Source organism: Phyllobates terribilis, unplaced genomic scaffold (genome assembly GCF_046119375.1).
Source record: "Phyllobates terribilis strain yellow unplaced genomic scaffold, ASM4611937v1 Scaffold_1__5_contigs__length_1240528914, whole genome shotgun sequence".
NCBI classification, from domain to species: domain Eukaryota; kingdom Metazoa; phylum Chordata; class Amphibia; order Anura; family Dendrobatidae; genus Phyllobates; species Phyllobates terribilis.
Genome location: NW_027362761.1, coordinates 1,025,909,051 through 1,025,927,760, shown reverse-complemented (window position 1 = coordinate 1,025,927,760; position 18,710 = coordinate 1,025,909,051). Strand labels below are relative to the sequence as shown.

Here is an 18,710-nt window from a genome sequence, read left to right as displayed (position 1 = left end):
GATACACTCAAACTGTTTTTTTTTTAGATACAAATGGCCCAAAATGGATAATACAGAGGTTTGAACCGTGGAAGTGCAAAACAACACTTCTGTTTCTCTAGCCTACACCAGACTATTTTCAACAGTTATATTTGTGTCTGAAAAATCAGAGACACGCTTTTTTTGGGGGGGGGGGGAGGGGGACACACCAAAAGGTTAATAAGACGGGTATTTGTACAGTGTGGACGAGGAAAAAAAAAGGAGGATTTAGATGGAAAAAAAAGGATTTTTCCTGGCCCCCGACACCTGGTGCTAAGTCCAGCAATTTGAGCAACAGGAGCACACAGGACTGTAATGCAGCGTTTGCTGGTATAACCACTGTGTCTCCTATACAGCCTGCCTGCCTTGTATCTGGAATGGATATTAGTCCTGAAAAGGACTGTTTGTATGTTCTGGCAGCCTTTACAGACCCTACACTAACTATTTCGCAGTTTATATCTCTCCCTAAATCAGCAGCGCTGTCCCTACACTGTCTAATCCAGAGCGACTGTGTCCAAGATGGCGGCGCCCGGTTTTAAATACTTGAGGTGACGCTGAGCAGCCAGCCAATCACTGTAATGCCCACAACCAACATGGCTGCAGCATTACAGTGACTGGCTGGCAATCCCTGCATGTTCATTGGCTCTGAAAAGAGCACCAAACATGCAGGGCGGAGACCCGAGCTCCCGCCCGAGTAACCCGGAAATGCTCGGTGCTCGCCGAACATCCCAAGTAGCGTGATGCTCGGGCGAGTACCGAGCAGTGTCGAGCATGTTCGCTCAACACTAGTAAGTATGCAATAGTAAAGCCGAAGAAGAACATCACCCATACAAAAAACTATGATAAAATGTAATATTTTATTGAACATATATTAAAAAAGATAAAATTTAAAAACAAAACAGAACAAAAAAGGGCAATCTACTGTAAATGAACAAGTAACAGGTAAAAAAGTCTTACTTATAATTTATGCCAGATGTGAAACCACATATAGATCCATAAGGAGAAATATCTAATAAACACTGACTATATGATTATTTCATACATATAAATATAAAGTGCATAGTGCATGTATTAGAAGCAAACACAAATACCACATATATGTTAATAGTGTCATTTCATTATTTAATGCCTCCCCTCAGTGAGACCATATGGAATCTTACGAGGATTCAAAAAATATAGAGATTATGTGTAGCGCTGGCGTCCCTGCCCTCTGCTAGGCAGGGACGCTGCTCCCCTCACCGCTCTGCTCCGTGCCCGGCGTCCTCTCCCCGCCCTGCTGTCAGCGCGCGCTCCTTCCCGGCGTCCTCCTCCCGCTCTGCTCTCAGCGCGCGCTCCTTCCCGGCCCCTGTGCTTAGGGCGCGCGCGCGCGCGCTCCCCTCCTCTTAAAGGGGCCGCGCGCGCCGTCCTAAGGAGTCCCCGGCCAATGGCCGGAGGACTTCATCATATATAAGGCACCTCCTCCAAAATGGAGGTGCCCGAGCAATGTTGTTTGCACCTGTGTCTCACCTGTGCTTCAGCCCTCAGGTCCCGTTGCCAATTTCCTGCCAGTTACCTGCCAGTTTCCTGCCAGTTACCTGCCTGATTCCTGCCTGAATACTTGTTACCTGTCTGCCAGTCTGAGGTCCGACGGTCTGCCTTACTACTCCTGTCAGTCTGTCTAAAGGACCAGCCTGCCCGCTCACCTGGGAGCGCACATCAGCTACCTGCCTACTTTCCTGAGGTCCGACGGTCTGCCTTACAACTCCGGTCAGTCTGTCTATGGACCAGCTTGCCCGCTCACCTGGGAGCGCTTCTCCGTTACCTGCCTGCTTGCCAGCCCGGAGGCTCCGTTGTCACGTGCTGTGACCATCAGCTACTTCAGACTCTTGTCCGCTCACCTGGGAGCGCTTCTCCGTTACCTGCCTGCTTGCCAGCCCGGAGGCTCCGTTGTCACGTGCTGTGACCATCAGCTACTTCAGAGACTCTTGCCCGCTCACCTGGGAGCGCTTCTCCGTTACCTGCCTGCTTGCCAGCCCGGAGGTTCCGCCGTCACGTGCCGTGACCACCTGTTATTCCAGAGACTCTCGCTTGCTCACCTGGGAGCACACATCTACCATCTGCCTGCTAGCCTACCCGGAGGCTCTGCCATCACAGGTCGTACCTACCCTTTACCCAGAGACTGCCCTGATCACTTGCCGTATCTCCCTGTCCGTTCATCCAGAGACTGCCGCCCGCTCCCTTACAAGGGCCGCCCCCTTGTATAGTAGCTCAGACTTTCCGCCTCCCAGACCCGTTACAGTTTGCTCGGGCCATGGAACCCGGTGGCACCCAAGCTCCCTCGCTCTCGGACCTCTGTCTTGAACTGTCCCGTCAGAGGTCCCAACAGGAGTTCATCCTGGGTCACCTGCGGAATGTTAATACTCGCCTGAACACTCTGTCTGATCCACCAACAACCTCCGCCAGTGCCATATCTTGCAATCCGGCAGCTCCGCTGCCCACTAATACCATGGTATCCTACCCCGGACCCCGGCTTTCTGCACCTCCTCGCTTCGGAGGCGACTCCGTCCAGGCTCGGGGCTTCTTAAATCAGTGCACCCTGCATTTTGAACTTTTGTCCTACCAGTTTAACTCCGACCGGGCCAAAATTGCCTTCATCATGTCCCATCTCACCGGGGAGGCCCTGGCCTGGCTAAATCCTCTATGGGAGAGAGGAGACCCCCTGGTGTCCAACTTGCCTGCTTTTCTCACGGCTTTCCGGAAAGTCTTCGACGAACCCGGACGGAAGACCTCATCTGCATCATCGTTGCTACGCCTCCGTCAGGGGAGTCTCACCGTGGGCCAATATGCCATACGGTTCCGTACCCTTGCCTCGGAGCTGACCTGGGATAACGACGCTCTGGTTTCCGTCTTCTGGGAGGGTCTGTCCGGCCGTATTAAAGATGAACTTGCCGGTCGGGACACTCCTACCACTCTCGATGACTTAATAACTCTTGCCACCCGGATTGACCTACGGTTCCAGGAGCGTGCCAGAGAGGTCACCCGTGAGAGGAGGTTACCACGTCTAGCTCCTACTTTTCAGAAACCCGTCACTCCTTCTGTCTCTAACCAGGTACACCCTCCTGAGCCTATGCAGGTCGACCAGACCAAGATGGTCAAGACCCGTCAGGACTTACGCCGTGCCGAGGGGACCTGCTTCTACTGTGGCAGTAAGCAGCACCAGATCCGTGCCTGCCCGGAAAGGTCGGGAAACGCCTGTGTCTAGGTTCGCTCAGAGAAGTCCACCTAGACAAGAATAAATCCTCTCCATCCCTGCTGTTGTCAGTTTCAATCGTCTACGGGGAGAACCGTTATTTCGAACTAGCCCAACTGGACTCTGGAGCAGCCGGGAATCTTATTTCACAGTCCCTGGTAGAGAAATACCGCATCCCCACCAAACCTCTGGCTGTACCCTTGTCTGTGGCTGCCGTGGATGGGGGGCTCTTACCACGCCCCATCCAACTCATCACCGAATCCATTACTCTGCAGGTGGGAATGCTGCATTCTGAGAGTATCGCCTTTCATGTTCTGCCTGGACTCTCTCACGCCCTCTTGCTAGGTCTGCCTTGGCTCCAGAGACATGCACCCGTGCTTGACTGGCAAACCGGAGAAGTCCTTCGCTGGGGACAAGACTGTCATAAGACCTGCCTGGTTCCCGTCCATCCCGTCCGTCCCTCTCCTACCCCAGCTAATCTACCTGGACTTCCAATTCCTTATTGGTCTTATGCTGATGTCTTTAATAAAAAGGAGGCAGAGACATTACCCCCTCATAGACCATACGACTGTCCCATCGACCTATTACCCGGTACTACTCCTCCCCGTGGGCGTATTTATCCTTTATCCGCTGCTGAGACCCGGTCGATGTCCGAATATATTGAGGAGAATCTGGCCATGGGATTCATCCGGAAATCTACCTCCCCGGCGGGAGCAGGCTTCTTTTTCGTTAAAAAGAAGGACGGCTCTCTCCGTCCCTGTATAGACTATAGAGGCCTAAACCAGATCACGGTGAAGAATAAGTACCCCCTTCCGCTCATTCCAGAATTATTTGATCGTCTGAGAGGGGCTAGAATCTTCACCAAACTAGACCTCCGTGGGGCGTACAACCTGGTTCGTATCCGTCAAGGGGATGAATGGAAGACGGCATTCAACACCCGGGACGGCCACTATGAATACCTGGTAATGCCCTTTGGTCTCTGTAACGCTCCTGCCGTCTTTCAAGAGTTGGTCAATGACATCTTCCGGGACCTTCTCTACTCCTGCGTAGTGGTGTACCTGGACGACATCTTGGTCTTCTCTCCGGATCTCCAGACTCACCGGAGGGACGTTCGTCAGGTCCTGCTCAGGCTCAGGCAGAATCACCTCTTCGCTAAATACGAGAAGTGCCTCTTTGAGCAGACCTCGCTTCCGTTTTTGGGCTACATTATTTCTCAGACCGGCCTACGAATGGATCCAGAGAAACTGTCTGCCATCGAGAAATGGCCTCGACCGGAGGGGCTGAAGGCCATTCAGCGGTTCCTGGGCTTCGCCAACTACTACCGCCTCTTCATACCACACTTCTCTTCCCGGACTGCCCCAATTTCCGCGCTCACCCGTAAGGGTACTAATCCCAAAGAGTGGCCGCCCGAAGCAGAAGAAGCCTTTCTTTCCTTAAAACAGGCCTTCTCTTCCGCCCCGGTGCTGCATCGCCCGGACGGCAACAAGCAGTTCTTCCTGGAAGTGGACGCCTCCTCCTCTGGAGCTGGAGCGGTACTTACTCAAAAATCTTCTTCCGGGAGGATGGTAACTTGCGGCTTCTTCTCTAAACTCTTCTCCTCCTCAGAGCGCAATTATTCCATAGGAGATCGAGAGTTATTGGCCATCAAACTGGCATTGGAGGAGTGGCGTTACCTGCTTGAGGGGGCTCTTCACCCGGTAATAATTTACACTGACCACAAGAACTTGGCTTATCTCCAGCATGCCCAGAGACTTAACCCGCGCCAAGCCCGGTGGTCCTTGTTTTTTGCTCGTTTTGATTTTGTCCTTCATTTTCGCCCGGCTGACAAAAACGTCAAGGCGGACACCTTGTCTCGATCCTTTCTGGTATCTGATCTCGAGGAAGATCCGAAACACATCATCGATCCCGCCAGAGTAATGCAGGTGGCTCCCGTGAGTCTAAATCGTCTTCCTCCCGGAAAGACGTTCGTATCAGTACCTGACCGGGAGAAGATCCTTCACTGGGGTCACTCGTCTAAACTGGCTGGCCACGCTGGTCAGAAGAAGACCCTCCAGCTTATTTCCCGGCACTACTGGTGGCCTACCCTGCACAAGGATGTAATAGACTTTGTTTCTGCCTGTGTGTCCTGCGCCCGCAACAAGGTTCCGAGACATCTGCCAGCCGGTCGCCTCCTTCCGCTCCCAGTACCTGCTGCCCCCTGGCAGCATATTGCAATGGACTTCATAACTGACCTCCCACTCTCTGCCGGTTGTACGGTCATTTGGGTGGTCGCTGACCGCTTCTCCAAGATGGCTCATTTCGTTCCCCTGCCAGGCCTCCCGTCTGCACCCGAGCTAGCTAGAGACTTTATTCGTCACATCTTCCGTTTTCATGGCCTGCCCCTCCACATCGTGTCGGATCGTGGGGTACAGTTCACCTCACGCTTCTGGAGAGCCACTTGTAAACTACTAGACGTCTCCCTGGACTTCTCTTCCACTTACCACCCACAGTCCAATGGTCAAGTGGAGCGGATCAATCAGAACCTGACCAGTTACCTCCGGCACTTCGTTAATGCCCACCATTCTGACTGGGTGGATCTCCTACCATGGGCCGAGTTCTCTTACAATAATCACGAGAGCGAATCCTCCTCCAAATCCCCGTTTTTTGTAGTCTTTGGTCAGCATCCTCGGATTCCTTTTCCTGTCTCCACCTCGGTGGACAACCCGGCTGCGGAATCTCTCGTTAGCAAATTTTCCTCCATTTGGGAGAGTACCCGATCCGCACTCCTTCAGTCTTCCGAGCGTATGAAAAGACACGCTGACAAAAAACGTCTGGACCCTCCTCAATTCCGTCCTGGGGATAAAGTCTGGCTCTCGTCCAAATATGTCCGGCTCAAGATCCCTTCCTATAAGTTAGGGCCTCGGTTCATCGGCCCACTGGAGGTCATCCGTCAGATCAACCCGGTGGCCTATAAATTGAAACTCCCGGTCAACTTACGGATCCCTAACTCCTTCCATGTATCTCTCCTCAAACCTGTGGTACTTAACTCTTTTTCCAAGTCTACAGGTACGCCTCCTGCTCCGGTTTCTGCTGAGGACGAGTTTGAGGTAGAGAACATTCTTGCCACCAAAAGGGTAAGAGGAAAGACCTTTTTTCTGGTAGATTGGAAGGGGTTTGGTCCTGAGGAGAGAACGTGGGAGCCCCGGGAGAACATCCATGCCCCTCTCATCCTAGCTAAATTTCTGTCTGGCCTAAAAAAGGGGGGGCCTAAAGGGGGGGGTACTGTAGCGCTGGCATCCCTGCCCTCTGCTAGGCAGGGACGCTGCTCCCCTCACCGCTCTGCTCTGTGCCCGGCGTCCTCTCCCCGCCCTGCTGTCAGCGCGCGCTCCTTCCCGGCGTCCTCCTCCCGCTCTGCTCTCAGCGCGCGCTCCTTCCCGGCCCCTGTGCTTAGGGCGCGCGCGCTCCCCTCCTCTTAAAGGGGCCGCGCGCGCCGTCCTAAGGAGTCCCCGGCCAATGGCCGGAGGACTTCATCATATATAAGGCACCTCCTCCAAAATGGAGGTGCCCGAGCAATGTTGTTTGCACCTGTGTCTCACCTGTGCTTCAGCCCTCAGGTCCCGTTGCCAGTTTCCTGCCAGTTACCTGCCAGTTTCCTGCCAGTTACCTGCCAGTTTCCTGCCTGAATACTTGTTACCTGTCTGCCAGTCTGAGGTCCGACGGTCTGCCTTACTACTCCTGTCAGTCTGTCTAAAGGACCAGCCTGCCCGCTCACCTGGGAGCGCACATCAGCTACCTGCCTACTTTCCTGAGGTCCGACGGTCTGCCTTACAACTCCGGTCAGTCTGTCTATGGACCAGCTTGCCCGCTCACCTGGGAGCGCTTCTCCGTTACCTGCCTGCTTGCCAGCCCGGAGGCTCCGTTGTCACGTGCTGTGACCATCAGCTACTTCAGACTCTTGTCCGCTCACCTGGGAGCGCTTCTCCGTTACCTGCCTGCTTGCCAGCCCGGAGGCTCCGTTGTCACGTGCTGTGACCATCAGCTACTTCAGAGACTCTTGCCCGCTCACCTGGGAGCGCTTCTCCGTTACCTGCCTGCTTGCCAGCCCGGAGGTTCCGCCGTCACGTGCCGTGACCACCTGTTATTCCAGAGACTCTCGCTTGCTCACCTGGGAGCACACATCTACCATCTGCCTGCTAGCCTACCAGGAGGCTCTGCCATCACAGGTCGTACCTACCCTTTACCCAGAGACTGCCCTGATCACTTGCCGTATCTCCCTGTCCGTTCATCCAGAGACTGCCGCCCGCTCCCTTACAAGGGCCGCCCCCTTGTATAGTAGCTCAGAGGTTCCGCCTCCCAGACCCGTTACATTATGACAATTCAAAAATCCACTACAACTTGTTCATTTGCAGTAGATTTCCCTTTTTTATTCTGTTTTGTTTTTAAAATTTGTCTTTTTTAATATATGTTCAATAAAATATTACATTTTATTATAGTTTTTTGTATGGGAGTTGTTCTTCTTCGGCTTTACTCTGTACCATACATCAGTGCTGGAAGTAACAGCCCGGCTCACTCGCATTGTCTGTCCACCACTGCAAGCGTCCTCTCTCATGCAACATCTCCTCATGGATCTTTGGTACTTGACAGTCAGTGGGCATATCTCATGTCCAAGGGGATGAAGGTTGTGCTCTAACAGGGGTTAGATGGATGACTCCTGGCGGTCGTCATCCAGGATCTGGGCCTTGACCCACGCAGGTCTGGGATTCGGGCCTTGACCAGAATAGTCTGAACTCTGGGTCTTGACTGGTGTGCATCGAGTCCTCAGGCCTTGACTGTGTAGTCTGTGTTCTGGGTCTGGTCTGGTGCCAAATGGGTGATACCTGTGGTCATGACACTGCTGACCGGCGTGCACTCTTTACTGCAGCCTGTCACCCTGGTTGCCACGTCTTCTGTGCAAGTCTGGTCCACTCTCCTTCCTGGCACAAAATCCTGATCTGGTTTGGCGCGCAGACCTTTTATACTAAGGAACTTTGTCATCAATGGTACCTATCTAGGTGTTACATCCAAACTCGTCACCCCAGCAACTGTTCCGATTAGTTTTGCATGGTCCCATATGAATGGTAGGTAACAGCCTTCTTGTACCAACAACACACAGTTTTTCAGGAGTATTGTCTTCTCCTCTTACAGATGGAATAACAGATGACCATCAGTTATGATCCACTTCCAATACACTTTAATGTTAAAAAAATGGGTCCAGTAGTTATTCTTTTGTTTGGCTGGAAAAAAAGTTATGCAGACTACATTCTTGATTCAGCAAAAAATCATTTTGCAGCTGAATTTCAGTTAAACGGAAAATAATTTGGGCCTCAGGTATTCTCTCTACGGAAAAAAAAAGATGCCTGCCTGTTGGCACTATCCTCAGGGAAAGGACGAAGAGATGAATGTAGTTCATGGGTCAGATTGTACCTAAAGAGTAAAAAATTTTTTATTTTACATAAATGATTGCCAAATGAAAAATGAAGATATTCACTAATATACTTGACTCCCAGATTTGGCTGTCTTTTTTGTGAAGTGTCATGGTGCTGCACAGAACTAATGGCTGCATTTCATCTTTCTTAGAAGCTGCCTTCCCCTGCTGTATTTAAAGATTCATACTCTCTATCACTTTATCAAGAGTAAAAAAGTATGGGGGGTGGGGACAAGACAGGCCAGCATTTAAGAGTCTAGCAGAGCTGGAATGAAGGACCTCTCTTCTTGTGCATCGTGCGCTTTTCTCTTGCCGGCATTCAGAAGTGCAGTGACCAGAACCTGTCTCCTTAGTGCCCCAGCGGCTGCTAAAAATATTCAAATACAGCAAAGAAAGACATCTTCTAAAGAAGATTAAATCCAGACCTTAGATCTGTGAAGCCAGGTGGCATTTCTCACAGAAGACAGCTAAATTGGGAAATGAAGTACTGAATACTAAAAAATCTCTTTAAATTTTCATTTGACAATTGAGCATACAAAAAAAGTAATCAGTCTTTAAAGGGGTTGTCCAGTCTTCTGAAAAAAGTCTGTCGTCACTCTATGTGACTGCAGGCTTCTGAATCCTGACAGCGTGTGGTGCGCATGCAGTGAGGATTTATTGGTATTGCCAGTGCTACCAGGCAATCATGTGACAGTAAGTATGCGATTTGCATACATGCGGTCACGTGCCGACTAACATATTTGGCTTCTCTCAATTCTCTTCTATTGAGAAAAGCCATTGAAATGTGGCTGTAAGTATGCAAATCACATACTGTACTTGCAGTAAAATGACCATCCACTCCCACTGGCAAGACCTGGTGAATCTTGACAACATGTACAATGTACACTGTCAGGTTTCAGAAATCTTCAGTCATTAATCAGACGTTTGGACAATCCCTTTAATGATCAGGCAGAGTGCAAAGGCATTTTGGCTGACTAAGTCTCATTAAGGAAATGGTTTGAAAGGTCTGACTTTGCCAAGCCCCTCCTTTACTGAGGATTATAAAACACGAGACTCTATCTTTAGAATTTAGAAATTGATGACAGCAACACATCTCAAAATAGTTCGGGACCTGACATTATCTACCATTGTGTAGCATACCTTCTTCTTTTTACAACAGTCTGTAAATGTCTGGGAAGTGATGAGACCAATTTCTGGAGTTTTTGGCTGAGGAATGTTGCCCTATTCTAGTCTGTTGTAGGATTCTCACTGCTCAACAGTCCTGGATCTTTGCTGGATTTTTCATAATATGCCAAATGTTTTCTATTGGTGAAAGATCTGGACTGCAGGTGGCCAGTTCATCCTCGCTCGAGCTCTTATTCTATAAAGCCATGCTGTTGTGATCGATAAAGAATGTGGTTTAGCGGGGATTTGCTGAAATATGCAAGGCCTTCCCCAAAATAGACATTGTCTTGATGGGAGAATATGTTGTTCTAAAACCTCTATACAATGATTAGCATTGATAGTGTCTTTCAAGATGTGTAAACTGTCCATCCTGTAGGCACTAAAGCAACTCCATGCCATCAGAGATTCAGGTTTTTGAAATGTGCACTCATATGGGTCCTTATCAATCTATAGGTACTGTTGTCCAAGGTTTTCATAAAGAATTTCACATTTGGTTCATCAGACCACAAAACAGCTTTCCATTTTGCCTCAGTCCATTTTAAATGAGTATTGGCCCAGAGAAGACCGTTGTGTTTTTACAGTGGGTACGGAAAGTATTCAGACCCCTTTAAATTTTTCACTCTTTGTTTCAATGCAGCTATTTGGTAAATTCTAGAAAGTTCATTTTTTTATCATTAAAGTACACTCTGCACCCCATCTTGACTGAAAAAAGCCCCAGAAATGTAGAAATTTTTGCAAATGTATTAAAAAAGAAAAACTGAATCATCACATGGTCATAAGTATTCAGACCCTTTGCTCAGACACTCATATTTAAGTCACTTGCTGTCCATTTCCTTGTGATCCTCCTTGAGATGGTTCTACTCCTTCATTGGAGTCCAGCTGTGTTTAATTAAACTGATAGGACTTGATTTGCAAAGGCACACACCTGTCTATATAAGACCTCACAGCTCACAGAGCATGTCAGACCAAATGAGAATCATAAGCGCAAAGGAACTGCTCAAGGAGCTCAGTGAGAGAATTGTGGCAAGGCACAGATCTGGCCAAGGTTACCAAAGAATTTCTGCATTACTCAAAGTTCCTAAGAGCACAGTGACCTTCATATCCTTAATTGGAAGTTTGGGACCAACAGAAGACTTTCTAGACCTGGCCATCCAGCCAAACTGAGCAATCGTGGGAGAAGACCCTTGGTGAGAGAGGTAAAGAAGAACCCCAAGATCACTGTGGCTGAGCTCCAGAGATGCAGTAGGGAGATGGGTGAAAGTTCCACAAAGTCGACTATCAATGCTGCCCTCCACCAGTCGGGCCTTTATGGCAGAGAGTCTCGATGGAAGCATCTCCTCAGTGCAAAACATATGAAAGCCCGCATAGAGTTTGCTCAAAAACACATGAAGGACTCCCAGACTGTGAGAAATAAGATTCTCTGGTCTGATTAGACGAAGATAGAACTTTTTGGTGATAATTCTATGTGGTATGTGTGGAGAAAACCAGGCACTGCTCATGACCTGCCCAATACAATCCCAACAGTGAAACATGGGGGTGTTTTTCAGCTGCAGCGATAGGACGACTGGTTGCAATTGAAGGAAACATGAATGCGGCCAAGTACAGAGATATCCTGGATGAAAACCTCTTCCAGAATGCTCTGGACCTCAGACTTTGCTGAAGGTTCACCTTCCAACAAGACAATGACCCTAAGCACAAAGCTAAAATAACAAAGAAGTGGCTTTGGAACAACACTGTGACCATTCTTGACTGGCCTAGCCAGAGCCCTGACCTGAACCCAATTGAACATCTCTGAAGAGACATGAAAATGGCTGTCCACCAACATTCACCATCCAACCTGACAGAACTGGAGAGGATCTGCAAGGAAGAATGACAGAGGATCCCCAAATCCAGGTGTGAATAACTTGTTGCATCATTCCCAAGAAGACTCATGGATGTACTAGCTCAAAATGGTGCTTTTACTCAATACTGAGCAAAGGGTCTGAATACTTATGACCATATGATACTTCAGTTTTTCTTTTTTAATACATTTGCAGAAATGTCTACATTTCTGTTTTTTTCAGTCAAGATGGGGTGCAGAGTGTACTTTAATGAGAAAAAAAATGAACTTTTTAGAATTTACCAAATGGGTGCAATGAAACAAAGAGTGAAAAATTTAAAGGGGTCTGAATACTTTCCGTACCCACTGTATATTGCTTCTTCTTTGCAGGAAAGAGTATTATCTCTCATTTGTGGAGTGTTGAGCCCATGCAGTGATTTGCACTTGTGAATCATGCCTCTTTTAATGCAGTTGTTACCTGAGGAACTGTAGATCACGATCATCCAATATTGATCATCGGCCTTGTCTCTTGTGCACATAGATTTCTACAGATTCTGAATCTTTTGATAATATTATGTACTCTAGATGGTGTGGTAGTCAAAGTCTTTACAATTTCATGCTGAATAACATTTTTCTGACATTGTTCCACAATTTTTAGATGCAGATGTTCTGATTGATGAATCTCTGATCATCTTTGCTTCTGAGAAACTCTGCGACTCTAACATGCATTTTTTTTAAACATTCATGTGAATTGAAAATTGTCCCTCCAACCGTTTTTTATTTTTCATTAGTACCATTAACTTTTCAAGTCCTTTGATAACCCTGTCAAAACTTTTTTGAGATGTATTCTCACCATCAATTTCTAAACATGTTAATTTTTTCACATAAAATTTAAAAAAGTCTTACTTTCAACTTCTGATGTGTTTTATGTTGTGTTGTGAATGAAATCTGGCTTTAAGAGATTTCCAAATCATTGCATTCTTATTTTCTGTACTCTTCACACAGCACAGCATAGTGCTGTGTACAATGAGTACATCAGATACTCCCTTCAGTCACATCTCCATATTGTTTCACTAGGATAAACTGAAATTTGAAAACTTCAGATGCATCCTCTCCCTACCCGCTTTCTTCTCTTTATTGTTCTACACCAAAGTGATTTGTTGTTATTAAAGGTGGTTTTTAAGATACTCGTATAAAGAACTAACCGAGAGCCTGCTGGCAGTTTAAAAGGAACCAACACCTCCAGGAAGGTTACAAAGATGTCAATTTCCCCAAAACTGATGTTTTTTTTATTACAAAAATATGAAATCTAGATGCTTTAACAAGTGGATTTAACATTTTTTTTACACGAGGCCCACTCACCTTGATGGATCTGAGGTCTTGGAAATTATATCTTCAAATACAAAATGTACCAATCACAATAGAAAAAAATCTAATTTTGTAGAGATTAAATGCATGCAAAATAATTTTAAGCCTTTTTGAACCTAGGCTATTACATTGGTCCTTGCTCTAGATTATGTTGTTAACATAATTTCCTAATCTTATTTACCAAAATTGTTTCAATTGTGAATTCAACTGGATATATGTGTAGTGTAGCAGATTAAAAATATGAAAAACAGTAAAACTTATTTTTTTTAGAATACATTTCTAATAAGATATATTTGTAGACAAATGCACCTTGTGTGTGGCAATAGACTTATACATATTTATAGCATTCATATAATGGAAAATGGAATTTCTATTACCTGAACAACTTTCTGGCCCTGGATATCAACAAGGATAACTCTATTTAGTAAAGGTTGGGCAGCATAAATGAATTTATCCTTTACTAAAACAGCAGATGCCCAAACACATCCTTGATCTTCGTGTCCTTCTAACTTTGCGCAGACCTCATCCTTGGAAAGAGAAAGAGAAAAACACTAATTAGGACATTCTGCGTTAATACCATATGACATTACAGTCATTATTTTTAGTAAAAACTTATATAAAAACATACAGTATATACAAACATATTGTGCTATGCTATTACATTGACAAACCATTCATTTTGTGGAAACTTGTCTGACACTAATCCAGCTACATGTAGCTTTCTATAATACTTCAGTGGTTGTTTATATGTACTAAGCTGCAACTAAAAAAATCACTTTGGAACCTTGTGTAACAAAAAGGGGCATGGTAATATGTGTTGATTGTGGGATGTATTTGTAAATGTAGTTCTAGACAAAATTTTGTATTATGGGAAGCAAAGTATCTAAAACTATGTCAGGTTGATCATTTTTTATACACTACTCAACATTGAAATTGCAACACCAAGAAGAAAAGTCATTGAGTTATGAAAATCTAAGGATTGATAGACATGTTAATAATATGCAAATAATGAAAAAGTGGAAACTAAATTTTTAAAAAATCTCACTTTATTAAGCGTTAAGTATAAGTGGCGATCACAGAAATATTTGCACTTACACATCTTGTCTCCTATTAATGATTTCATTAACCCCTTAATGCAACTTAACAAACCTGTATGTGATTGAGGGGGTGATCGAGTTTGAAGAGGGCTCCCTTCACCCACAGAAGATATCAGCTATACTAAATAGCCAGCATCAGCCTCTTACTATTAATTTATAAAATTAAAACAATGGTTACTCTTTAATGATTAAGGAATGTCCTGTCATGATGAATATAATTGAGCATAGTAAACATCAAGATCAACTGCTGGCATCTCCCATTGCATATCCAGCCTCACATAGTTCTAATAACATTATTTCCCAATCTACTGTACATGAGGAAATAATGTATAAAAACATTTCACATAATAAAAGTATGACAAGTCTATTTTTAATGGAGAGTGGCTTTACTTGCACAGTCTTCTGTCTAGCTGGCATCTCAGCAATGTCAGGAGTACAAAGGTTCGACATATCATAGTTTTATAACCTACTTGATAGAGATGATCTAATTGATTCCATGAAAATAAAATTTGATAAATAGACCCACAAATGTATAGTGAACATAGGCTAAAGGGACAATGAGCACGATAATATAAGCAAACCTATAAGGGTGGAATGCAAGGTACAATAATGTAGAGAATAAAAAATACAATTTTATTGAGTAATGATTAAAATAGTACATACAAAGCTTAAGACATAACAATATCTGACTGGTGGGTATTGACATCAAATAAGTAAATGCATGAAAGAATGCAAAAAGGTAAACAATGGAAGATATAGTCACAATATTGAAAACGGATACCAAAAGAAGTCTAGGCTCAATATACAGTGGCATGTAACAATTTGGGCACCCCTGGTCAAAATTCCTGTTATTGTGAACAGTTAAGAAAGTTGAAGATGAACTGATCTTTAAAAGATCTAAAGTTAAAGATGACACATGTCATTTGCTTTTTAGGCAAAAAAAATAAAATGATATATATATATATATATATATATATACAGTATTTGAAGCTCATCAAGAGAATGCCAAGAGTGTGCAAAGCAGTCATGAAAGCAAAAGGTGGCTACTTTGAAGAACCTATAATATAAGATATATTTTCAGTTGTTTCACACTTTTTTGTTAAGTGTATAATTCCACATGTGTTAATTCATAGTTTTGATGCCTTCAGTGTGAATGTACAATTTTCATAGTCATGAAAATACAGAAAAATCTTTAAATGAGAAGGTGTGTCCAAACTTTTGGTCTGTACTGTACATATACACTATATATATACACTGTGTGCAGAATTATTAGGCAAGTTGTATTTTAGAGGATTATTTTTATTATTGATCAACAACTATGTTCTCAATCAACCCAAAAGATTCATAAATATCCAAGCTTAATATTTTTGGAAGTTGGAGTGGTTTTTTTTTTTAGATTTTGCTATATTAGGAGGATATCTCTTTGTGCAGGTAACTATTATTGTGCAGAATTGTTAGGCAACTTAATAAAAACCAAATATAATCCCATCTCGCTTGTTTATTTTCATGAGATAAACCAATATCAGTGCACAAAATTTAGAAATAAACATTTTTGACATGCAAAAACAAAAACCAAAAAAATAAGTGATGAATATAGCCACCTTTCTTTATGATGACACTCAGCAGCCTTCCATCCATAGATTCTGTCAGTAGCTTGATCTGTTTTCAATCAACATTGCGTGCAGCAGCCACCACAGCCTCCCAGACACTGTTCCGAGAGGTGCACTGTTTTCCCTCCCTGTAGATCTCACATTTTATGATGGACCACAGGTTCTCTATGGGGTTCAGATCAGGTGAACAAGGGGGCCATGTCATTATTTTTTCTTCTTTTAGACCTTTACTGGTCAGCCATGCTGTGGAGTAGTTGGATGCATGTGATGGAGCATTGTCCTGCATGAAAATCATGTTTTTCTTGAACGATACCAACTTCTTCCTGTACCACTGCTTGAAGAAGTTGTCTTCCAGAAACTGGCAGTAGGTCTGGGAGGTGAGCTTCACTCCATCCTCAACCCGAAAAGGTCCCACAAGTTCATCTTTGATGATACCAGCCCATACCAGTACCCCACCTCCACCTTGCTGGCGTCTGAGTCAGAGTGGAGCTCTCTGCCGTTTACTGATCCAGCCTCTGGCCTATCTATCTGGCCCATCAAGAGTCACTCTCATTTCATCAGTCCATAAAACCTTTGAAAAATCAGTCTTAAGATATTTCTTGGCCCATTCTTGACGTTTTATCTTATGTTTCTTGTTCAAAGATGGTCATTTCTCAGCCTTCCTTACCTTGGCCATGTCCCTGAGTATCGCACACCTTGTGCTTTTTGATACTCCAGTAACGTTTTAGCTCTGAAATATGGCAAAACTGGTGGCGAATGGCATCTTGGCAGCTTCACGCTTGATTTTCCTCAATTCATGGGCAGTTATTTTGCGCCTTTTTTAGCCAACGCGCTTCTTGCGACCCTGTTGGCTATTTGCCATGAAACGCTTGATTTTTCGGTGATCACGCTTCAAAAGTTTGAAAATTTCAAGACTGCTCCATCCCTCTGCAAGACATCTCAAAATTTTGGACTTTTCGCAGCCCATCAAATCTCTCTTCTGACCCATTTTGCCAAAGGAAAGGAAGTTGCCTAATAATTAAGCACACCTTATATGGGGTGTTGATGTCATTAGTCAACACCCCTCATCATTACAGAGATGCACATCACCAGATATACTTAATTGGTAGTTGGCTCTCAAGCCTATGCAGCTTGGAGTAGGACAACACGTATAAAAAGTATCATGTGATCAAAATACTCATTTGCCTAATAATTCTGCACACAGGGTATACAGTATATATATATATACTGTATATATATATATATATGTATGTTGTAATTTATTACTTTTTAAAAATTACAAAAAGGAAAATGCAAAAGTTTGGGCACTCATGGAGATTTGTGCTCAGATAACTTCGATCAAGGTTTCATACCTTAATTAGCCTGTTAGGGTTATGGCTTGTTCACTATCATCATTTTGAATGGCCAAGTGATGCAAATTTCCCAGCTTTATAAAAACTCAGTCGCTTCTAACCTTGTGCTAAAAAACAGCAGCCATGGTTTCTTGTATGCAGCTGCCTAGCAATCTGGAAATGAAAATGGTGGAGGCCCACAAAGCAGGAGAAGGCTATAAGAAAATAGCAAAGCGTTTTCAAGCTGCCCTTTCCTCAGTTCAAAATGTAATTAAGAAATGGCAGTTAAGAAGAATAGTGAATGTCAAGATAAGGTCTGGAAGACGAAGAAAAATGTCAATGAGAGCTGCTCTTAGGATTGCTAGAAAGACAAATCAGTACCAATGCTTGACTGCAAAAGAACTTCAGAAAGATTTAGCAGACTCTGAAGTTGTGGTACATTGTTCTACTGTTCCAAGATACCTGCAAAAATATAGCCTTCATGAAAGAGTCATCAGAAAAACCTCTCATGCATCCTCACAATAAAATTCAGCGTCAGAAGTATGAAAAATAACATCTAAACAAGCCTGATGCATTTTGGAAGCAAGTTCTGTGGACAAATGAGGTTAAAAGAGAACTCTTTGTCCACAATAATCAAACGTATGTGTGGAGGAAAAAGGGCACAGAATTTCAGGAAAAGAACATCTTAACAATCAATAAGTATGGGGGTGGTTCAATCATGCTTTGGGGTTGTGTTGCAGCCAATGGCACGGGGAACATTTCACAGGTAGAGGGAAGAATGGATTCAATGAAAATTCAACAAATTCTTGATGCAAACATAACACCATCTATAAAAATGCTGAAGTTGAAAAGAGGATGGCTTCTTCAAATGGATAATGATCCTAAACACATGTCAAAATCCACAATAGATTACCTCAAAAGGCGCAAGCTAAAGGTTTTACAATAGTCATGTACAAATGTCATATACAAAAGAAATTGCAGTTAAGAAGAATAGTGGGTGTCAAAATAAGGTCTGGAAAACAAAAGAAAAATGTCAATGAGAGCAGCTCTTAGGAATGCTAGAAAGGCAAATCAGAACCCATGCTTGACTGCAAAAGAACTTCAGAAAGATTTAGAAGACTCTGGAGTTGTGGATGCAGTAGCTTAACAAGACGGTTTTAATGCCCCTGGGAAAAGTGGTGGAGGTAGCAGTAGTTTAACAAGACAGTTTTAATGACCCTTGGAATAGACGTGGAGGTTGCAGTAGCTTAACAAGACGGTTTTAATGCCCCTTGGAAGAGACATGGAGGTCGCAGTGGAATAAAAAGACAATATCAATGCCCCTTAAAAAAGTGGTGGACGTCGCAGTAGCTTAACAAGATGGTTTTAATGCCCCCTGGAGAAGTGGTGGAGGTCGCAGTAGCTTAGCAAGATAGTTTTAATGGCCCTTGGAAGAGAATTGGAGGTCGCAGTGGAAGGAAAATACAATATCAATGCCCCTTGAAAAAGTGGTGGAGGTTGCAGTTGCCTAACAAGACGGTTTTAATGCCCCTTGGAAGAGACGTGGAGGTTGCAGTAGCTGAACAAAACGGTTTAAATGCCGCTTGGAAGAGACGTGGGGGTTGCAGTAGCTTAACAAGAAGGTTTTAATG

The 18,710-nt window shown here is 44.6% G+C and overlaps 1 protein-coding gene across 2 annotated transcripts in view; it reads right to left on the bottom strand.

Annotated features, from left to right (window-relative positions):
- Positions 1-18,710, bottom strand: part of FSTL5 (follistatin like 5) — a 1,189,778-nt gene that overhangs the window by 143,046 nt on the left and 1,028,022 nt on the right. For both annotated transcript variants that reach the window (XM_073644479.1, XM_073644487.1), the window contains one exon: positions 13,419-13,568. In XM_073644479.1, the coding sequence (XP_073500580.1) occupies positions 13,419-13,568 (150 nt within the window). The remainder of the gene's footprint in view (positions 1-13,418; positions 13,569-18,710) is intronic.